Genomic DNA, 23639 nt, shown 5'->3' on the forward strand with positions numbered 1-23639 from the left:
TAGTAACCATTTTAATATGTACTACAACTTTTCCAGCCTCGAGTTTAATATGTACTACAACTTTTCACCCTCGATTTTTCAACCAACATCATAATTGAATTGGTTTCTTTCTTGCCTAAGGATAATGATTTTACACTGATGGAATCATTATTAGATTCTAAGGATTATACTGATGATGCCTGTTTTACATAGAGCTAAAAAAAAAAAATTAAAATTATTCAACTGTAAAACACTTTTCTATACAAAGGCTACTGTAAGTTGGAGATAAATGAATTAATTATTGTGTTTAGAGTTGTGGGTAATATCCAGCATCCATAACTGGAGCCAACTCCTTGCTGCAGCTCCGTGCAGGGGGTGTGGAGGAGTTTTGAAAGCCTCATCCCAGGGCTTGCCCTTGAAGTGCTGCAGGTGGGAAGGGGCTGTGGTGGAGCTGCTGCTGGGCAAGCATGTGTTCATCCAGGCAGGAGAGGGCTCCTGCAGACCTGCAGGGCAGGCAGGAAACTCCTCATCCGCAGCAACAGCCTCCAGCAGCAGCAGGAGAAGCAGAGGAGAGGTGGGAGAAGGGAAGGAGGAGGCTTTGCTGAGGGTTTTGTTGGGAGGGAGCTGGGTGTTGGTTCTGGTGGGCTTTGGAAGGGCTGCCCGTGCTCCACCTCACCTTGCTGGGGGGTAAAAGGGCTTGAATTGGTCCAGAGTGGGTGAGACCCAACTCACCTGCATCCATCATTTCTCCCTGAACATCCAAGCACTGCTTCTGGGATGGAGGGAGGGGAAAGCAAGCCAGGTTAAGCATAAATGATGAATTTCTGCTATCCTGAAACCCATCAACATTTCATGGGTAATTACACTTCAGGCTGCAGAAATAGCTGTTGAATTAATTGATTTTGCAGTTACATCCTGATGTGCTGAGTGGGTGTTGGTCTGCGTGGACGTGTCAAAATAACATCTTCAAAAGTCTCTGGGGTGAAAGACATTTACCTCTGTCTGTTGAGTAATCAGCAATTAGAATACCATATAAATATCTGAACAAGAGGAAGAAAAGCCTTTAAATGCATGAAATATTTTTTGCAATTTTTACCTGTCAAATATAAAAGTGCCTGGAACTGAAATTCAGCAAGTAGTCCTTTTCCTCTGGCTTTTTAAAGCTGGAGGTTAACCTCAATTAAAAAATATTTTAAAATCATGGTTTTTTAAGCATCTATTTAAAATAATCATAAATCACAGGTGAGAGAGCAGCCAGCATGACTGGAAGGGACTGAGCTTCTGCATGGTTTTAAAAAGCCTTTGTGCTTCATGACTGCTGCTGGATGTCACTGCTGAGGTCAGGGAACGTGATTGCTTCCCCTCACTTCAGCTTCAGTCAGTTTTATTCACTCCAAAAACAAGAGCAAGGAGCTGCACCAGCTGTAAACTTGCACTTACTCCACTAATTGTGTACAGAGTGATCAATATAGAAATCAAATGCTATGTCTGTGCTGCATTAAAGCATTATCAAGCTCCTGTACTCCTCAGCTCCTGTGACGGGGCTCCAGGAGCAGCACAGAGCTCCTGTTGTGCCTGGTTCAATAGTTTCCCTAAGCTGAGATGTAAACTTGTCTCTAAAAGAAAAAACAAGCTGACCTACAGGTAATAGAGCTGCATTGAATTCATCTCGAGCACATGTTAAATTTTCTTGACACCATTACCCTTTTCCTTAGGAAACTTCAGAGTGGTTTTGATTAATAATGAAAATAAGGAAAAACAACCTGTAAAAGCAAACCAGGAGAACTCAGTGGCCCAACTACTTTCAACCTTTTGCTCTTTGTATTCTCAGCAAAAGAAACAAAATCTCATCAAGCTTTCTTTTCAGCACTGCACAGGGCTTTAGACTATTTCCTATGCTCAGCTCTTTGGAACAACAAAACAAAATAATTAAGGTGTTTCCAGCAATGTTAAATCAAGTCGATAACAGGAGACAAGATCTCCAGATCTCAACCCAGGCTCTGCAAAGCACTTATTGAACAACCTGGGCTAAATTGTTTAACCTATTTGCTGCTGCTCCCCTGTCTTTAAAGCGAAGCCACACAAAACTTTCCCTGCCCTGGCATCCATCACTTGGGGCTGTTGGTTTTTGTGTTGGGGGATTTTGGAAACCCAGGGCCAGAAACATCACTAGAAAATCCCAGGGCTATTTCCAGCTGATTGAGGTTTTGATAGGGACCAAGGCACAGCTGGGACACCCCTGAGCCTCAGCTGGATTCACTCCTTTTAGCTCGAGGTGTGAATCCCCTCCTGCCTGGCTGCTGGCAGCAGAGCAGCTCAGAGGGCACTGCCCCACAGCTCTGATGTCTGCTGCTTCACCAGCTTCATCAGCAGCATCACCTTTGGGGTTTTCTTGCCCCCCCAGAGCTTGAATTAATCTAAAAATTGGCCAGATTTCTGAAGATCTCTAGGGGAAGAGTAAAATCTGTTGTTGCAGTAAAGGCTCCTTATAGATGTGGGGCTATGTTTCGTAAGGGCTCAGTTTGGGAGCATCTGTCATTGCTCTGTCACAGAAGGTGAAGAGTGGAGCTGCAGAGAAGCTTCAAGTTGAGTTTGGGGGATTGGGCATGATCAGGGACTTGCTGAAAACTTGCTGTAATTAAAGGGCTGCTGTCAGAGGCCAAGCAGGCAGAAAAATGTTCCCTCTTCAGCTGTTGTGCCCTCTGGTGAGTTCATCCTGACTTCTTCCAACCTTTGATGGAGAATTAAATTTGGAGTGGAAAAGGGGATGCCTTGTGTTAAGAATGCTGTGGTGACTTGTGAGGGTGTCCAGGGTGCACAGGCATGGAGGAAAGGAGCTGGGTCCCTGCTCTCCCACCCAATCCCCCAGGTTATCCCAAAGGCTCTGCAGGGAGTGTGCTGCACCCCAGGGTCTGACTGACACAGACCACTCAAGAAATCCTGGCCCCCAGGCTTGGAGAGGTGTTCCCTTGGCACAGGTGGCCCCAGTGGGGTCTGTGTGAGGAATGCCCAAAGGCAGGAGCTGTTCCTGAGGCCTTTGGGCACAGCAGCTCCTGGGCTGTGTCTGGGGCTCAGGGCTGCGTTGGGATGTGTGGGACTGCCAGGATCCTGCAGCTCTTGCAGAGTCCCTCTGAGGAGCTGGGGGCAATGGCCACAGTTCAGCAGTTTCTGCATCCTGGAGCTGCCTGCTGGGGCACAGAGAGCCATCAGCACCAAAACAGCCCAAAGTGGGCAGAGCTGGCACTGACTGCCCTCACAGAGTGACCACAGGACAGAGAGCTCCTGTCCCTCTCAGACCGTGCCTTGAATAATTTGGGTGCCTTCTGCTGGGCTTGTGGCCTCCCTCTTTGCAGAGAATAAGATTCTGCATTTTTAGGAGAAAAGATTCATTCTTCTGTGGTTTCCTTTCCAAACGTTTCCTTTGGTGCAAGTGTGAATGTTACCAAGTGTGGCCTAGAGTGTGGGAGCTCATGTTAGGCTGAGCTGGTGCCTTTAATGTACAATGCACATAGCTGGGATGGATGCATTAATCATATTCCTATTGCCTTTGTTATGGTAATGGCAGAAACAGGCTCTTGGGGTTTTTTTTAATTAAAAAAAAGGAAAATGGGTTCTTTTTTTTTTTTTTTTTTTAAGATGCATTATATTTCAGCAGCTAATGAAGAGGAAATAATGATGACTGTGCACTGTAATGTGTATTAGAGCACTAATTAGACTATAGCAGAACTGCTTACAGATATCTTTTAAACACCTGCCTGGTAATTCTCAGCCCCACGTGCTCCTCCATTCACCAGAGCAGGCGTGGTGGGAGGACTGAGGCAGAACACACATCAGCCCCCAGCTCTGTCTTTTGTTTGCCCTGCTGCCTATGCCTGTAAGGAAAGGAACAGGTGGGTGCTCACTGAAGGGCCCTTTTTGTGGGCTGGGATCTCCATTGCCCATGGCAGGGACTGGGAAAGGAGTCAGATACATTTTCTGACTTCCTTGTGACCTCCCAAAGGCTGTGTGGTGTCAGGACAGGAATTCCCAGTTCAGACTCTGGTCCTGCATGTCTGGTACTCCAGAATGTTCTGTATTGTGCCTCCAGCATTCACTTTTCATTGATTTAGTTAGTGTGTGTTTTTGAGACCATTAGAAGCTCTAAATCTGGAAATAAGTTGCCCTTCATCTTTAAAGCTGTTTTGAGTTGTCTTTTACTGCCATAAGAAGCCACAAATATTTTCACTCTGTTATCTTATTTGCTTTTACATTCCTGTCAATTATGTAAATAACTGAATTCTGAACGTGAATTACAAATGTGCCCAAAATCAAGCAGACATTAGAGTTCCCAACTCAACCATACCTGTGATTCAGCTTTTTTCTCCCAACTCTTCCCAAAGGAAACCTTTCCTGACTCCACACTCTGGTGTTGGAGGATGTGGAGCTGTTGGTGCCTGAGAGCTGAGCACAGCCCAAATGAGGGTGCTACAGGTGAGCAACTCTCATTCAAAGCCTTTACATTTTTTTTTTATCTTTGCAATGAAAATTTTCAGCAGATGCACTAAATCCTGAGACAGTCACATGTTTAAATGGAGTATGACCACATTTTTCATGAGATAATGCATTTAAATGTAACCAGCAATATTTTCATTCATAGGTATTTCAGATATTTTTTCCTGTATTTCGAAATTTTTGCTAACTACCTGCGATTTCATAAACCTCCATTTCAGGTGGTCATTGAGAGCTACAACTGATCTCATCCCCTCTGAGGGATCAGCTCTACCTTGCAGAGGTAAAATTTGGGTAACTTAATGCAACCCCCACAGACAGGACAGAGCTGAAGAGGAGAAGAGTTCTGGGGAATTCAGCTGTCCTTGGTAGGATTGGAGTCCCAGAAGAGGAAAAGACAAAAGGACCAGGTAAGGGGTAAATGCAAGTAGCATCAGATGCCACAGACAGGTGTGGATTTATTGAAGGCAGAGAGAGAAAAGGAGAATCTCCTTCCCTCTTCCTCCCTCTTCAGCAGAGCCTGTCCAGGCTGTGTGGCAGATGGACACATTTATTCCTGCTGCAGTGGCACTCTGGGAGGCAGACACCTGGAATTTCTCAAGGTGCTTTGGGGCTGGTGGCAGAGAAAATCCCTGAGATTTCACAGTGCCCAATATCGATTGTCCTGAAGGGATGCCCAGGGACTGCAGACTGCCCTTGGGTGGGTGGTTTACAGGCAAAAAGTAACAAAAAATTTACTCCAGCAATAAGAGAAGGGACTAATTTGCATACAGCAAGTAGCTAAAAATGCCAGAACAAAGCCCCAGCAGTTTTTGTCGTGCTCCTCACTGGGATAAGCGACGCTCTCAGCACCAGCAGCGCTTGTGGAGGCAGCAGAGCCAAGCACAAATGCATTCAAGCAGGGGAGCTGGGGGGCCAGGAGCCGAGTCTGGCAGAGCCCCAGGGGCTGCTGTGCCCTGCTGGGCAGCCTGGTGGCCCAGTGGCCCAGCTGCCTGTCCCCAGGGCCCGGGGGACACTCAGGAGCTAGAGCCGAGCTCGCCCGCTGGGCAGGGACCTCCAGGGCTCCTGAGAAAGGCAAAGTCACCTTCCAGTGATGCTGCTGGGGCTTCCCTTCAGCTCTGTGGGAGGGGAAGGTGAGGGGGCTTGAAAGGGGCCTTTTAAATGCCACTGTGTGCAGCTGGGCTGGGAGATCTGAGGGGGATTTGCCTCCTCTCTCACTGCCTGGGTGGATGTGAGACAAGTCTGTGCCCACCTCTCCCTCCCTTGTGGCTTCAGAAGGTGTGTCCCCTCTCCAGAGGAGATGGAACCATGGGCCACTTCCCCAGCATGAGATAAATGGCCAGTCCAGAAGAGCTGAACCAAAAACCCTCTGGAGGGTGTGCACTGCGTTCTGGGGTCAGATCAGTCCCTGCAGGGGCCCTTCCCTACCAGCTCCCCAGGGCATTTCAGGTGAATCCAAGGATCTTGGCTTGTATTGCTGTTTAATTGCTCACCTATTCTAAGACATGAGCCATATCAGTCTAATCACAAACCCAAACAAAGCAGCAGCCACTCCAGTCCTTTATCTATTGGCAGGCAACAGCAAGCCCTCATCTCTTATCCACTCTGCATACACACAATTTTTCTGCAGCCTTCATCAGCACCAGGAATTCAACAGCTGAGACCAACATTTATCTCAGTAAATCCAGCATGTGTGTCTGCCCCTGCCCTGACTATTCAAACACGCTGCACATCAGAGCTGCTCGTTTGGAAGGCGATGACAAGGATCATCATTTTATTCTTTATCTCCCGCTCCTGGATGCCAAAGCAAGGCAGGAAACAGCATCCTGGGGAGCTCGGGGGTGTGGATGACAACCCTGTCATGCCTGGCTGTTCATCAGAGAGTCACAGGAGGATGAGGAGCAGCGGGAGGCAGAGCAGAGCATCTCCCGTGCCCGCAGACATGGTGCCAGCCCTGCCAGCCCCTGCAGAAGCCAAAGGGCAGAATTGCCATGTCAGGTAGGAAAGCTTCAGCCTGGTGAAAAATCAGCTTAATTTCTGAAGATGAGACAGGTTTGAATTGAGTTTGAATGTCTCATACTTCCCCCAGGGCTGTGTTTTTGGGAGAAAGGCTCCGTTCGGCTGCTTTCCACTCACGCGGCATTTACGTGCCTAAAAGGATTCAGCTGTCAGAGCCTGACAAGTGCTGAAAAGCTCTTGTTAAGGTCACTGGTATCAGAGAAATGTCTCTCCTACAACATCCCAGTGAAGCAGGGCCACTGGCACTGGGAGACAGGGGCTGAGTGGAGGCCCAGTGCTGCAGACAGGACCGTGCCCCGCTGTCCCTGCACGGTGCCTACCCTGCACCCCTGCTCCAGCTGAGTGCAAAAAAACCCCAGCTCTAAACATCCCTGACCTTTAAATTCAGGCTGCAGCGAACAGATCTGCTGCTAACCAGGAGCCCAGGCTCGCTTTCATGTGCCTGAGCATTGAGGGAATAGATGTAGCTTAACATGCAAATGCTGGGCTTCCTGCAGCACGCCGCCGCTGCCTTTCAAGCTCTCTCGTTTCGTGCTGTTGCCTCCATCCCTGCTGTGTCTGTGAAAAGAGCCTCTCTGAGGAGAAGTTTCCCACAGACACAAAACCTGACTGATGCTGTAAAAAAGCCCCAACAACCAGTGACTTACAGTTTAATTTCTAAATGCAGTGTCCATCTGCAGCCTGGCAATCGGCAGCATCTCTGCTGCTGGCGTGTGGAGAAACCAGCCCCTCGCTCCCTCAGGTTTCTGGATATGTGTTTTATGTATTTGTCCTCATGTTTAAGTGAAGAAGTGCTGAATTTGTGAGCCAGGAGTCCTGTCCTGCCGTAGGTGTGCAGGGGAAGGTTTTCCCTCTGGAGCAGTGATGCTCCAGTGCCCTTTGATCATCGGAGCATCTCTGAGTCTGAGTTCCCGTGCTCACAAAATTCAGTGTTCTACACAGAGTGGGAAATAGATATCTCTTGTCCCAGGTAACGAGCCATAAGAGAGGGAAAATGGCCTCAAGTTGTGCCAGGGGAGGTTTAGATTGGATATTAGGAAGAATTTCTTCCCTGAAAGGGTTGTTAAGCCCTGGAACAGGCTGCCCAGGGCAGTGGTGGGGTCACCAACCCTGGAGGGATTTAACAGAGGTGTCCATGTGGTGCCTGGGGACGTGGTTTAGTGGTGACCTTGGCAGTGCTGGGTTAATGGTTGGACTTGATGATCTTAAAAGTCTTTTCTACCCTAAATTCTCTGTTCAAATGCTTTTTTTCCTTATCACCACTGAAAAATGCCCTTCAAGCCCATGTACAGCAGCTGCTGGGCAGGTGGGACTCACCAACAAATAACGTTTTCTTGGCACTTCAAATACCTTCCTTCAACCTTTCTTGAATCCTTACAGCAACACATGAGGCATTATTGACAGGCGAAATAGACAAAATGTTCAATATTTCTCTAATTCTTTTTTTATTCTCTTCTAATTTCAATTTTTTTTCCCCATTCTATGCCACTACCCTATAATCCAACATTTTAAGCATATTGTCCCTCATAGTGTTTGCTTAAATTTATAAGCTTGTCTGGTTATTTTGGCCACAGGAGACACCATGAATTCCATCAGCAATTGCCCTCCTTGGGAGCTGGTCCCAGCCCTGTGCTGCCCCCCCAGTCAGGGCAGTGAGTCAGGAGCAGCTTTGGGAATGCAGGACTCAGATGGCTGCACCTCAGCTGGGCTGGGAATGGAGAAAAGAGCACGTGGAATATTGGAAATTAATTGAAACTTCATAGAACTGGGGTAAAAAAACCTGAGGTTTAAGCCTGGTTTTCAGCAATTCAGTCTTGAAGTTGTGGCTGTATGTAAGGGAGCCCTTTAGCAGATGATCCAGGTCTGGAGATCAAACCATGGTCTCCAAAATCTGGGCTTTCATCCCAAATATGCAGCTGGGTGTTCAGGCTCCCCAGGTGTGAGGGAGAGTTCTGATCCACGAGGCTTCAAGAATTCAAGAGATATTTGGTTGAAACCCCTTGAGGAGGGGCCTGACCCTGTCCCACACTCTGTAGCACAAACTCCAGTTAAGCAGGGAAGTGGCCCAAGCTGCAGAATCTCCTCTTGAATTCCAAGAGCAGGAGTGATGTGCTCAAGGACAAGGAGGGGCTGGGGGCAATGCTTGGCTCCCAGGGGGCTTTTCTCAGGGTGTCCATGCCCACATGGCAGCACTCTGACCCCTCAGTCACCGTTTCCATCTGAACAACCACCATGGACCACTCCTGAGCTCTGGCAGCGCCCGCCCAGCACAGATGGGCTCTGCCTCTGGCAGCTCCAAGGCATCCCAGACCTCTCATCTTCTGAGGAAAGCCTTCCCCAAATGATGGCTCTCATTTAGAGCATGGCCTTTCTCCTTCCTTCCCAGAGGACAGCTAATTAAGTGCAGAAGGGACAGCTCTTCTCCTCCCAGGGCAGGCACAAGTGGGTGTTTGATATCAAAACATTTATGGTTTGGTTTGGTTCCAGCACATCAGAGAGGAGAGATGATGAACTCAGTAGAAGAAATATCAATAAGTGTTTTGAACTCCCCATTTTGTCTGAGTTTACCAGAGCTGGCTAGAAAAGAGGTGAATTCTTGAGAAATATCTCATGAAAAAAATGTCTCTGATTTTTTTTTACTGCAGTGGCCAGCCCCAGTTCAATCTGTGTTATCTCTCATGAGTTCTATTAATAGTCTGCTGCCCAAATTGGTGGTTGCAGCTGTGGAGCTCACAGGGGGTTGAAACAAAGCTCTTGTCTTGCTTCCCAAGCTCTGCCTGCTCCAGTCCAGTTGTTTCTGGCTGCCATTTCCCAGTCAGTCTGTGGTGGGAAACTTCATTCTCTTTTCCTCTTGTGCATCAAAATGGCTCCAAGAGATTCTTCTCCTCCAGGCAGGAAACCCTGGAAATCCTGGATCTTTTCAATTAGCTGCATCACAAACTGATTTCCAGCCTTGTCTCTCTTCTCTTACATGAGCTATAAAATCCCCTTTCTCCTCCCCAGCTGAATTTAAAATGGCCAATTTTTAACCTGCTTTTTACAAGCATGTCTGCATGGTAGAAATGAGGAGTTCTGGCTTAGCTTGTGTTGTGTAAATATTTTTGTGCTTCCCAAACAAAGTTTTTCTTTCCCTTTGATCTGGTTTTCTTGTAGCCAGTTTAACCTCCAGAAAGAGTCAGGAGATTCACAGAGGTTGCCTCTGGCATTAGTCCTGAGAAAAACTGGAGAGAGAAAAGAGAACTCCAAATTACTGCTGTAACCAGCTCGTTTAGAAGTGGATGCTCACCAGAGGAAAACCTTGTCTTTCAGTGTCCTTTTTAAGCAAATTTTTGCTTAAAATAACTGGGACCAACATAAAAATAGCATTTGCTTAGTGTGATACAAGATGAAAGTGGTGCTTTTCCAGGGAGGTGGCTGTGCCCCAGCCTTGTGCTGTGGGCAAGATCTCAGAATTACTGGAGTTATTTTATTACTGCAGTTATTTTTATCCTTCCATACTTTTTGTGCCTAAACTTTTCACTGGTTGCTTTGGGCTGTGCTGCCAGGGGGGTGGAGCATTCCCAAAAGAAACTTTTATGGCAACTTCAAACTCCTATAAGAAGGGGCTGATTCCAGTTTCACTGATTTCACAGCGTTATTTATTATTAGAGTTATTTCACAGAGTTATCTATTATTAGAGTTATTTCACAGAGTTATCATACAGAGTTATATTTCCTAATTATAAAACTAGCACCAAAGCACCAGTACTAGAGGGAGGAAAAAGAGCACGTGTAGTCTGTAGATAAAAACGTTTAATTCCACTTAAAATTGTTATTATACAGAAGATGTAACAGTAAAGATTTTGGCAGTATTTTGGGTAGAAGGACAGCAGAAGGTCTGTCTGAACTCCTGGTTCTGTGCCAGTGGCCAGGACTAACAGAATGGTTTTTATGTGGAGAAAATATATATAAATAAAGAAATAAATAAAATAATATATATACATAATATAATATATATAATATCTATTATATATATTATGTTATATATACTGTATCTAATATAGTATATAATATATAATAATACATAAATAAATATATAAATAATATATATATTTATATAAATATATAAATAATAATACAAAAATAAATAAATATATAAATAAGTATAGATTATAAAATATAGAAATAAAAATAAAATTATAATATATAAATATATATATCATATATATGGGATTTATATATATTTTTATATATTTATATATATTTATATGTATATTTATTTATTTATATATTTTTATTTATTTATTTATTTATTTATTTATTTATACATATATATGGGATTTATATAGAGCTTGCATATATGTTTTCCTGGATGTTTATCAGGCCTTCTGCTAGTACCTCCTTGAAGAAAAAGTGCATTTATTATGAAAACCAACCAGCTGAAGATGTTATTGAGGCCATGGATGTGAAGGCAAGAGGAACCACAGCCCTGGGAGTGTCTGCCTGGAGCCTCCTGGTGCCACTGTGGAATCAGCTTGGCAGAGCTGCTGTGCCTCAGCCCTGCCCTGGTTCAGCAGGGCTGATTGATCAGCCCAGGGCTACAGAAATTGGGGTGAGGGATTCATTAGCCTGGGATCAGGCCCTCAGCACTGCTTGCTTGAAAATTGGTAATTAATGGTGCTTTATTTTTCACGTTTCCAAGGCAACAGAAACCCCCAGGACATTGTTTTCCAGACCATGAACTGATGCTTTTGGCTGCTGCAGAAGCTCCCCAATCTCATCTGAAGCTGCTGAAAAGGTACCAAAGCCATATTTTTAATCATGATAGTCTATTTACATCCTATACCCAAAAAGTAATGACGATCAGATGCTGCTGCTGAAATGATCTGCTCTCACTGCAGAACTCATTCAATCAGCAGAGAGCTCTGCTATTCAAATAGATAATTAGTGTTGTGACAAGGGTGACTGTAAATGCCTCAGTTTGGTGGCAATGTTAGGAAGTGTGACAAAAATTAAATTATTTGTCTGCCTTAAGCATGGCCCTCCTTGGATTGCTAATGAGGGAAATTCTTGTTGAACACATGTCCTGTTCAGACTCCTTTGCAGGTGCTGGGAAAGTGATTTATTCTTTGTGTCATCAGGGAGGGCTTTCCCCTGTTTTCTCTGACTCTTTTTGGTGCTTTTACCCGATGTGAGAGATCATTGCTTGTGTTCCAGCACAAAAGAGAGATCCCCCAGGGCCAGCAATCCCAAGGGACACCTTCCCTGCCCATCCAGACCCCATCTTGGGAAGGAGCTGTTTTGAGTTGAAATTGTCAGGAGCTGAGTGAATGAACATCCTGAGGTTGCATCCTTTCACAGGCTCCAATGAAGGCTTTTGATTGTTCCTTTTTCAGCCCCTGCCAGTGCCTTGATGTTCTCCCCCCACAAGGGAATTAATGGCTGGGAAGGAATGGAGAGCACAGCACGAAGAGCAGGCATGGTCCAGGCCTCACAGGACTAATTATGCTCTTAAAGGGTAAGAAAATAATCCTGGGTACATTGGGAAGAAAGTGTCTCAGAAATGCTGCATGGGGTTACAGGCTTGTCTCCTTTATTTGTGCATTTGGTAAAAAAAAAAATAAAAGAGCCTCAAAGACACTTCCTGACCTCAAAAAGATCAGTGAGGAGTTCCAGAAAACAAATTGAATTCCAAGTTGAGTTTATGACGTTTTCTTGACCCTTAAGGATGGAAAAAAACAAAGGAAGGATGCACATGAAGGTCCTGTGAAATTCTAATCCTAAAACACTCTCTTGCACAAACTGTGAAGTCTGAAAACAGAGTTCAGACCCAGAGCAGGCAAAGAGCAGGGTATGAATTCCAACGAGGGCACTGCAGACACTGCAGCCTGGCAGCTCAGGCTCTGCAAGAGCAGCCAGAGGAAAGCTGGGAGTGTTTCATATTGAAACACCAGCCAGAGGAAAGGTGAGTCTCTATTGAAACACCAAACTCCTGGGGGCAGCTCCGTGGTGCAGCTGAGAGCCAGGGCAGGACTGGCACCCACAGCCACTGGCACGAAGGAAAAAACAGGGAATTGGATCCCAGATTGGTGCAGGGTTATTTGAGAGGCACAGTGGGCTGTATTTCTGGCAAATACTCATGCACAGACACCCTGGAGCCCTCTGAGAGGACAGTCCCCTGGCTCTGGCAGCACCTGCCAGCAGGAGAAAGTGGCAGAGCTGGCACAGGACTGACCTGGAGGGGATGCCCAGGGGTGGCAATGGGGCATCCCACTGTCAGCCACCTCTGGAAACACCTCCAAGCCAAAGGTAAGACTTTAATAACTGCAACAGAGCTTGCTGAGGCTGCTGAGAAGGAGTTCACAGAATTCCCAGAATGACCAGGCTGGAGGAGACCTTCAAGATCATCGAGTCCAAGCCAGCCGGAACAGCTCAGCTGAAAGGTGCCTGTGCTCACCTGGGGCTGGGCTCCTTCTCCAGCAGCACTGACACAACCAGAGCACACAGCCTCGAGCTGCACCAAGGGAAATACAGGTTGGATAGCAGGAAAAGGTTTTTTACAGAAAGGTGATGAAGTTCTGGAATGGCTGCCCAGGGAGGTGGTGGAGTCCCCATGCCTGGGGGTGTTTAACAAAGCCTGGATGTGGCACTGGGGGCCAGGGTTTGGTTGGGATTCTGGGGCTGGGTTGGACTCCATGATCTGGAAGGTCTCTCCCAACCCTGTAATTCTGTGAATTCTGTGAGTTCAGCCTGGAAAATGAGACACTCTGTCCTCTTTCCTGGGCTGCTCCCTGCTCCTCAGAGCCCCAGGTTGGGAGCTGCGGCATTGTCAGGAAATCCCTTTTCCCAGAGGCCAGGGCTGCTCCCAGAGCTGCTGAAGGTGCTGCCCATCCATCCCTGGCAGCTCCCAGGTTCCAAGTGCCTCTCTCCATCCATCAGCCCTGATAAAGCAGCAGGAGCTGCACTCAGCTCTGTCTGTGCTGAACACATCCCTTTTTATTGATTTGCAGTTCACAGCATTAGCATAAAACAATCGAGGCAGTTGTTTCCCCTAAGAGAGCCAGGGCCTGTTTACAAACTCATTTTATTTTCACAATATTCCATTGTTATTTATTTCAGACAGAGCTGTCAGATGAATGCACTCCCTCATGCTGGACAGCTTGCTTTATTGCCTGTTATTAAGACATAACAGATATAACCTGACAGGCACTGCCCACATCTGCCTGCCACCACTAAAAGGCAAATTAAGTAGAAAATAGAGATCTCCAATATTTCTTTGGCCTGAAGTGATATTAGGTTTTAACTCATTTTGTATTCATAGAGGATCCTGCATGTTTGTAACATATCCCACAGTAAACTGTTCAAAGGAAAGGTTGGGTTTTAAAGAAATTCTTACTCCAAGTACCTCTGAGAAATTCAGGCTTTAGAACACAGCTCTGATGTTGGATGGGGAATTGAAAAGAATGCAATTTTACGAACTATGACTGAAGCCTACCATTGTAGCTTATGAGATTTCAAATATTTGATGTGACAAAGTGCTGGTTATTTGGGGAAGCCCAAGTCCAGTGGAATGGCAGAACCTCTTTCCCCACCACCTGCAGTTCTCATTGTGTGAGTAATTCTAGTCACATTTTTCATTACTAATTTTCTTCCTTTTATTTTTTCCCCCCCAGGACTGAATTGCTAATTTGGGATGGTCACAGGAGCTGCTCTGGAAATGCCTGCAAGAGGTAGGAATATCCCTTACTGCCTCTCCACCTTCTCCTCCTGCACTTTCCCAATGCCAGCTTGTTTTTCATCAACCCACTGGAGAACCAAGACACTTCTATTAATGCAAATAACCCTGAGCTGCATTAACATGATAGGAGGAAGAAAGAGAGATCAGTTTAAAGGAAGATTAATCTGGACACTGGGGGAGGCAGAGCAAGGCAGGAGTGTCCACCTACAACCATCTGACAGGAAAAACCTGATTTACACACAAGAGTGGAATAATTTTTCTTGAGTAAGCACATAATTGTGATTTGTTGGGACCATTATTAACCCTTATTGCAGCATCTGGATCAGCTCCCCAGTATGCAGGTAGAACCCACGCTTTAAAAGCTTAAAATAAATAGTTGTGCTGTGCCCAAGGAAAAGGTTTCAGGACCTGCAATTTAATGCTAAATAGTGATACACTGAATAAATTATTATAAAAAACTAACTCTTCTTCAGTGTAATTACAGTGGGGGTTTTTTCCACTTTAGGGAAGAGGAACCAGCCTGATTGGACAGATGGGAAATGGAGGTGGATTTCTGCCCATCCTGATGCAAAGCTAAGCAGAGGAGGAGCTCAGAAGCTTGAGCACAACCATTTTTAGATGTATTAAACCCCCAACATGTGCAAATACGTAACAGGAACAAGCAATAACTTTGAGATATTCTATTATCCCTCAATGTAATAAATATTTTATTAGAGCCATAGAAAAGAATGCATACAGATAACCATAGGATACACGCACAACTGGAAGTTCAAGGATAAATTTCAACCTTTTCAATATGAAACAAGGTACTGGGTACATATCTCATGGAGATATAGAACTAGAAATCAAGTAATAATACAATGTAAGTGCATGAAAAATGGGCAGTACAGGAACCTGGACTAGAATTTTGTGAAACAAGAGAAAGAGTAACCCTTTGTTGCATGAAATAGAACTATTTACTCACTAGGAACACCTGGATTTCCATGTCCCACCCACCCCCCTGTTTGCAAGTGTCTGAAAACAACACTGGTCAGCCACATGGAAAAGCAACTAATTTTAAACTCATTTATAGCTCTCTATGTACAGTATTTACAGCTCCTGCTTTCCTCAGCAGCACTTTGTCTCATCTGGAGCTCATCTGCCAGCTGAATGCATATCAAGGTACTTTTTTCCAAAGTGCTACCATAATTTTATTAATCCTGGTTCTCCCTTTGTACTTCTGTGTGTTGTAATAGCGTTGTGAAATTTAAAAAAACCCAGTCTTTAAGAGGAGATGATGCTTTATGTCATGTGAACAGGGATGCTGTGATCTCTCTAAAAAGGCTGATTTGACTGAAGCCACAACTCTAGAAGTCAAATGGACCAGGCTGAATGTATCTCTAATTTACTGCCATGAAAGAAAGCACAGATTTCTCTTCAACAGCAAGTCTGAAGTGTTGTTGTATCATTTTTTTTTTTTGATATCCTACTATTGCCATGAACTTCCCAGACTCATGTGACAGCAGTGGGGCGCAGCTGAGAGCCAGAGCAGGTGGAAGAGTTCAGAACTGGTTCAAGAGCAGCAGGAAGGAGAGGTCTGACTGTAAGACTGAACTCGGGGTGTTTGTGGCACAGAAATGGGCAGAATTTGGGGCTGCAGGTGTGGGAGCACCAGGCCACAAGGGAGGGAAGGAGGGAGGGGGTGGCTGTCCCTGCTCCCAAGGCCACGGTGGTGCCCTGCCCCTCCCAGGGCTGCCAGCTGGGCACCCCAGCCCTGAACACAGCAGCAGGGCCAGCACAGCACCCTCAGGCTGGGAGAGGCTGGCTGGGAACACAGAACCTGGCCAGGGAAGGCAAGGCGGGGAGATGAGGACACGAATTTCAGAATTTACTGAGAAGCAGCACAAAAACATCTCAAATCACAGCTGGGAGATCATTGCTCAGGAGCAGCAGGGGCTGCCCTGCCTTTGCCCTGCTCCAGGTGGGATTTCTGTGAAGGAGATTTCTTTTGGGATTTCTTTCCATTTAGGGCAGCAGGGAAATGATCCAAACTGCAGGGTGATGGCACTGCCTTGGGAGCAGCCATGTGCTGGTTGCTTTAAACTCCAGCTGGTAACAGCCACAGCTCTGATTTCATCCTTTCCATGTCAAATGTCATTTTAGCAATGCAGAACAGACCCAGAACAATTCAGGGCTGCTGCAAAAATGTTGTTCCTCACTCTCCCTCATCGCCCTGACCTCACAGTGCCATCCCTCCCCCTCTCTCTTACACTGTATCTGAAGTATGTAACATGTAAACTCCTTTGGTTCAAGTATTAAGGCATTTTAGATTCCTTTTTAAAGGATTTGCTAAACTTTACATGGTATTTTTACTTCAACTTACAGTGAAATATAAAGAATTTAAAAACACGTCAGGATAGAAGAAAAAACATGCATTAACTACTGCAGTTTTTTTTAAAAAAAGCACTTTAGTAACCAATTTTTTTTTTTCCCCAGCAAATGCAAATATATCAGCACAACACAGAATTAAGGGTCAAGGAAAATATTGTTGCTAAGAAGCTGGAGACACTGAAGATACTCAAGACTGATGGTCCAGAACCTCTTGCATCCATACCTGTGGACAAAGGAAAAAATGAATTCAGGATTAAATGAAAGCAGAAGTATCTGCTGTGCCACACTATCACTCTTCCTGGATGCTAAGCAAAAATTACTGTAATTTTTTCTTACAAGCACTAAAGATCTGCAATAATACAGTAAATATTTAAAAATTACAGAGGTGCTGTGATCATGAATGGTTTTGGTGCTCTGGTTTAGCTGACAAGGCAGTGTTTGGTCAAAGGTTAGACTCAATGATCTTGGAGATCTTTTCCAGCCTTAATCATTCTGTGAGCCTGCTTTCATGGTAATAGTTTTATATAAAAATAAAAAAAAAAAGGAGAAGAAGTAAAAAAGGTACCATTTTTAATACCAATTTACCAGTTCAGCAGAATGGATTTTGCCATGCATACGGGCGTGAAGATTTTAATTGCTTTCCTTTTATCACCTTATTACCACACAACATCTAAACATTAATTCTAGCTTTTCCCCCCCCCATCACCAAAGGAAGCACAGAGAAGCTGGGACAAAGGAAAGTGTTTGAACCTACTGGCCAGCCTGGGGATGAGGATCTGCTGGCTGCTGCTGCCGTCTCCACCCTCGGTGGTGGCTCTGACCTCGATGACATAATCGTCCTGCAGCTGCAGCCACAGCTCGGCCGTGGTGCCGGCCGTGGTCAGCACCTCCACGCCGCCCCGGCTGCTGGTCCTGTACAGCACCTGCAACACAGCACGGCCTCAGCACGGCCCTGCCCTGCTCTGCCTCCAGCCAGCAGCCTGGCAGCTTTGGCAAGTGATGGGCTGAAGGAAAAGAGCTGATTTTTGGTCAATGTTCCAGGGAGGAATTGTATTTAGGGGAAGAAGGGGATATCAATCGATGCTCGCTTTTGAACGTTGACTCAGAATGGTCAAAAATATTTTTTGGAGTGTTTTTATTCAAAAAAAGAATGAATTTTTTTATTAATTTTCAAGCATTTTTTCACCTTTTATTCCAGATTTAATTTCAAACGGCACAACGGATGCTAATACATCCGTATTGTATTATTATAAAATGTGGATGTACATAAAAACGTATATGTACATATAATGTCACAGACAACTTCATGAAAAATCCTTTCCTTAGGATTTTTCCCTCCTGAGAAGCTGAGAGGCCTCAGGAACAAAATGTAACCAATGGTTATCTGCTGCTGTGGAATGCAACAGGTGCATCTGGGATTGGGCTCATGGGGTTGTTTCTAATTAATGGCCAATCACAGCCCAGCTGGCTCAGACTCTCTGTCCAAGCCACAAGCCTTTGTTATCATTCCTTCTTTTTCTATTCTTAGCCAGCCTTCTGATGAAATCCTTTCTTCTATTCTTTTAGTATAGTTTTAATATAATATATATCATAAAATAATAGATCATCCTTCTGAAACACAGAGTCAGATCCTCATCTCTTCCCTCATGCTGGGACCCCTGTAGACACTGTCACACATATAAAATGTGTATGTACATAACATGTATAAAAAGAATACATATTATGTATTATTTTTATTACAACAATATGAAATAATAGGACACTGGAACAAACTTTAAACATGTACTTCTTGCCAATACAACTCAGTGGGGCATCAGATCTTCAGCCTAAACCTTTTGTTCAGGATTATATCCTGTGGGATCCAGCTGTACAGAGCTTAGCAGGAGCATCCTCAGCTGTTCTTTTACACACACTTTACATGACATTTTTAAACACTTCTACATTTGTGTGCTGATCAGATTTAGAGCAGGTGCAACTGGGTAATTTCTGTCAAGGAAATGAGCAGGGCCCACAGCAGGTAAGAGGAGAAATGTTTAAAAATATCAGTTTAATATATGTGATAATACATAATAAATATAATAAATACACCTGGCCAGCAATGGAAGCTACATCCATCAGGCTAAATGTTTTTGGTTTCTTTCAAAGTTTTATCCATTTAGGTAAGTGTTACACATTTAAAGTAAGAGTTATGGATGTGGTAAGTATTTAAATGTTCTCAGATCCAGGTGTGGGTGGGATCCCAAGAGCTGAGCAGTGCCAGGATGGGGAGGAAAAGGGATTGGGGGACATAAATGGTGAGACACCATTAAATTAATTTTAATAATAATAATAATTTAAAATATTTAAAATCCCTAGGAGGGAGACCCCAGTGAACTGGTTTAGGGGTGGGATTGTGCATGCTCTGAGCATGCAGACAGACAATGAAATACCAGCCCTGGGCTGCCCCCAGCTCTGTCCCCACACTGACCTTGTAGCCCGTGACCTCGGACTCGTTGTCCATGGCTCTGACCTCCTCCCAGCTCAGCACCACCCTGGAGTCTGTGACATTCCACACCACGTTTCCTGGGGGCTGGCTGGGTGCTTCAAACACACAGAAAAAACAAGACTTTAATTCAACTGGCACTGGGGATTGATTCTCCTGCTCAGGTAATTGGCTGTCATTGCATTTGGGATGCAAAACCAGCTCCAGTGCAGGCTCCCCTCTCGGCAGGTTATGGTTCAGAGGCGAAATTCGAAAAACAGAAGGAAGGAAAAAGCCAGAATGGCACATGAATGCTGTTTGTGAAGTTGAAGTATCTGTTGCTGGTCCTTCATCCAATACAGCCAGACAGGAGCATGTGCCTTAGGACGTGGGTGATTAATTACAACAAACTCTAATGATGCTAACTGACAATTTCTAGGTTTAGTACAGTACCAAGAATAAGAAAATTCTTCACAATAGATTTTCAGACCAATTTAGTCTCAGTGAATATTCAAATTTACCCAATATGTTGATTTACTTTAAGATGTTTGTTATGGAAAACACTTGCAGGTTTTCTTTGTCTGTTGGCTCTTCCAATTCGAGTTGTGGTTCTGAACTGAGCCTGTGCCAAAAGTGGAGCTTTGGCCACAGAAATCTGCTGGGATTTCTGGTTCATTAGCAACCCAAGCCTGTTATTTGCAAAGCAGCTGCACGCTCTGGGCTCTGCCCCTTTCATGTACCTCGGAGCTGCCAAGCTTTCAGGGAAGTACAAACCTCCTCAAGTACCTCAGGTTGCTTCCCCAGAAAATAGGTCCTGCAGTGACACAAATCAATGATTAAAATCTTTTCTAAATGCGTTAAGGAAAACAATTTACTGTTGCTGTCACCTAGTGGAGGCAACTGCTGCTTAGGTGGGCTGAGCTGTGCTTTGAGACTGGAGGTTCCAGCTTTAAGCACTGAGAGGGGTTTTGAACACTTGTATCCATGTCCTTACAGGGCTTTTCCTCTTTTCCCCCCCTCCTCTTTTCAATTCTCTCACACAGGAAGTTCCCTGCCTTCTTTCCATAAGCAGCCAGATAAAAATCCACCTGATAATACTCAAAAAAACAGAAAAAAAACCCCCTGAGACTTAAAAGAATTATTCCAAAGTCAACCAACCACCCCCAGCTATTTTCTTTTACTATTTGTCTTGTTCTGTGTACTGAGGAAGGTTTAACCTGATGTTCTAATAATAACCACTCCTTGTAAATGTAAGAGGAGATTGTTTCACTCCTGAGAATGAACTGTTACAGCATGTATGAATCGTTTTCACACTGAGATATTACAGCTGAATTTCAAAGGAAATGACTCATCCTTGAAATCCACAACAAAATATTAAGATGACACGTGGAGGAAAAAAAATGAAGAGTAATTATCTGTAAAAACTGTAAGCCTCTGTCTGAGGGATTCAGCTCCATTTGCTGCAGACACCAAAATCTCCAGCAATCACCAGAGTTCAGAACTTCACTTGTGGCAGGTCCTGCCCCATCAATCACTCAGGACCTGTCCAAGGAGCTGCAGGGATTTCTGAAAGCTGGAGAATTTCTCACAATTAAGAGCTGATGGGCAGAACCCTGGGTTTTATTTGAAGACTTTCGAAATGTGAAATAATTGTCAGAACTTAGGCAAGTCTTCCCCACCCACCTGGCATTTTACATAGCAGTATTTAAACCTCCACTTGTTATTCTGGGCTGTAAACATGCATATTTCAAATTTTAGAGCAAAGGTATTTTAATTGTCAAAGGCTCACTTTCAATTTGGAAATACACTGCCAACAGAACTGAACTATTTGCATTCCTTGGTATGGCAACAGTTTCTGAGATTTACCTGGCAGGTCCTGTGGGGGAATGCAAATCCCTCACAGTGAAAACCACACCAATCACGAATATTCAAATTAAATTACAAACCAGGATTGATTAAAAATTACACATTTAATGAAAAATCAGTTTTTACTGCAACAGCACGGAGAATTATTTCTCTCAGCAATTCAACTAATTTATCAAAATCTGCAGACTGACATTACACGGCTTTGCTCTCCTTATTCACCAGAAAGATCCATGGATATAATGCAATTAATTTTCCTTTTTAATTATTCCAAACAGCAGCATTTTGCCAAAGGGCCTGATCCAGATCCTGCTCACACCAGTCCTCAGTCACACACCCCAAAAGCAGGGGGCACATTGAAAAAGGGACTGAAAATCCCTGACCAGCCTGGCACCACCTCTAGTGAGCAGCCACAAAAATGAATAATTAGAAAAAAATTCCTTTTCCTATGTCCTGTCCAGGCTGCAGGCAGTGAGTCACTTCAGATCAGCCAGTTCATGGTAATTGTGCATATAATATATTTAAACTCTGGCAAATCTGAGTTGGTTTAGTCCTCGGTGACAGACTGACACTCATTTCTGCATAGAATAATTTCTGATAAACTAGCTTATTTCATAATATTAATGCTACAACTCTGTCTGCTCGGGGGATGTTAATGATTATTGCAGGGAATTTGACCCTTCAGACAGATTTAATTGTCTGTTCTTGTGCCTCTGACAGAAACACTTCAAGACTGATGACCCTGATTCTGAGCTGTATTACAACAGAGGAGCACACTAAAAATATTTCCACTTGTAGAAAAAATTAGTGCAGCCTTTGACAATCTGTTCTCCAGCTTAATTTTGCCTTTGCAGCAGCAGAGTGGCCTCTTGTGCAATTTGTTCAAGGGGAAACAGTGGACATGAAGGATTGCTTTGCATGAACTCCAGGAGGTTCATTGCATTTCAAAACCCATGCCCTAGAGAACTTATAAATATGTTATAGAACGCTGAAAAATTCAACAAGTCTCTTTTTTTTTTCCTTCTTCTAAATAACAGAGATTTTTCTTTTCAATTTCTTCCAGTCATTAGCAGAGTGACAGAGGTTCAGTGCAGAAATTACAGATCTTCCCTGGGCTCCCTTGGCACGGTTGGGTTTCACCCACCCTGCTCAAGAAGGGGTGGAAGCTCTGGGCTTGATCCACACGACTACACAGAAATTCAGGCCACTCATACCGTGATTCCCAGGAATTCCACTGCTTTCCCTTCCCCTCCAATGTCACCGTCACATTTTCTGAAAAACCCTTTTTGCCCAGGCTTCTTCTGGGAAGCTGAGAAGCCTCAGAGAGAAATGAAAACAATAATTATCTGGTTTGCTTCTCCTGTGTTTTGCTGCTTTGGAATGTGGCCTGGACATTGTTACCAACTGGTCATTGTTTGATTGGTTCCATGTGAATTCTTTTTACTTAATGATCAATTCCCAGTCCAGCTGTGGCTCTGGAGAGGAGTCACGAGCTTTCATTATCATTCTTGTTAAGCCTTCTGTCTGTATCCTTCCTCTATTCTTTCTATCTATTCTTCTATTCTTTAGTATAATTTCAGTATAGAATTCTTTACTATACTATACTATAATATACTATAATTTACTATAATTTACTATACTATAATATAATAATTATACTGTAATATAATATTTTATATTATATAATGGATAATATCATATCATATAATAAACAAAAATAATATATTATATACAACTATAGAAAATGATAAAATATAAATATATTAATATATTAATATATGCTACAATTATATGTTTTAATATATAAATATATTATTTAATATATTATAAATATATTAATTACTAAAATTATGCTATTTTGTAAAATATATATAATATATAAAATATAATAAGTATATATATATAATATATATATATAATATATATATAAGTATATCTACTATATATATATAAGTATATATATAAGTATATATATATAAGTATATATATTATATATATATAATATAATATATTATATATATATAATATAATATAATATAATATAATATAATATAATATAATATAATATAATAATAAATTAAATATATATAATATAATATAATATAATATAATAATAAATTAGCCTTCTAAGAACATGGAGCCAAATTCAACCATTCCTCCTTCATCCTGGGGACCCTGCACACTCAACCCTCACGTGCTTCCCCACCATCTGTGCTGTGCCCCTGCCAGCTGAGGTACTCACGTGGCTTTTTGGTGGTGGCATTGACGGTGGCGCTGAAGGGCCCTGCCCCAGCGCTGTTGTAGGCACGCACAGCTGTGTAATAATCCAGGTTGCTCCTCAACCCCGTAATTTTTATTGATGTTTCATTCCCTGCTGCTTTTACTCTGCTGGAAGATTCTTCTTTCTGGCCTTTATTCCAGTACCTGACCTAGGAGATAAAAACCAAAACCGTTTAAATCTTGCATGGAATGGGCTGTTCACCCACAGTGTTGTACTCGACTCTTTTAAGTGCTTTTTTTTTTTTTCCCCCTTTTTCTGCTGAAAAAGGTAGAAATACATTAAAGTTTCAGAAATATGTTTACTGTGCAAAAAAGAAAAAAATGCTCTTATCCATCTGCTTCTCACGCTTGCTGCTCTTTTCAGTGTGACTGCAGGAAAAAGACAATTGAAATATTAGATCTTGCTTGAACTACAGAATGACAAGAGGAAAACCATTACTTCATTAAGAAGGAAACAAGCTAA

The 23639-nt window shown here is 43.6% G+C and overlaps 2 protein-coding genes across 2 annotated transcripts in view; one reads left to right on the forward strand and one right to left on the reverse strand.

Moving 5' to 3' along the window:
* The window catches only part of LOC143695006 (uncharacterized), a 165016-nt gene extending 148064 nt beyond the window's left edge, over window positions 1–16952 (forward strand). Inside the window, exons 4-11 of the mRNA XM_077184600.1 lie at window positions 4359–4449; window positions 4785–4877; window positions 6279–6465; window positions 10848–11076; window positions 11167–11262; window positions 11861–11982; window positions 14138–14194; window positions 14330–16952. Coding sequence (XP_077040715.1) covers window positions 4359–4449; window positions 4785–4877; window positions 6279–6465; window positions 10848–11076; window positions 11167–11205 — 639 coding nt within the window. The 3' untranslated portion in view covers window positions 11206–11262; window positions 11861–11982; window positions 14138–14194; window positions 14330–16952. The remainder of the gene's footprint in view (window positions 1–4358; window positions 4450–4784; window positions 4878–6278; window positions 6466–10847; window positions 11077–11166; window positions 11263–11860; window positions 11983–14137; window positions 14195–14329) is intronic.
* CNTN3 (contactin 3) overlaps window positions 14893–23639 on the reverse strand; it is a 104781-nt gene continuing 96034 nt past the window's right edge. Inside the window, exons 18-21 of the mRNA XM_077184599.1 lie at window positions 23139–23325; window positions 19040–19152; window positions 17327–17495; window positions 14893–16795 (exon numbers count right to left, since the gene is read on the reverse strand). Coding sequence (XP_077040714.1) covers window positions 16692–16795; window positions 17327–17495; window positions 19040–19152; window positions 23139–23325 — 573 coding nt within the window. The 3' untranslated portion in view covers window positions 14893–16691. The remainder of the gene's footprint in view (window positions 16796–17326; window positions 17496–19039; window positions 19153–23138; window positions 23326–23639) is intronic.

Source organism: Agelaius phoeniceus, chromosome 11 (assembly GCF_051311805.1).
Source record: "Agelaius phoeniceus isolate bAgePho1 chromosome 11, bAgePho1.hap1, whole genome shotgun sequence".
Taxonomy (NCBI): domain Eukaryota; kingdom Metazoa; phylum Chordata; class Aves; order Passeriformes; family Icteridae; genus Agelaius; species Agelaius phoeniceus.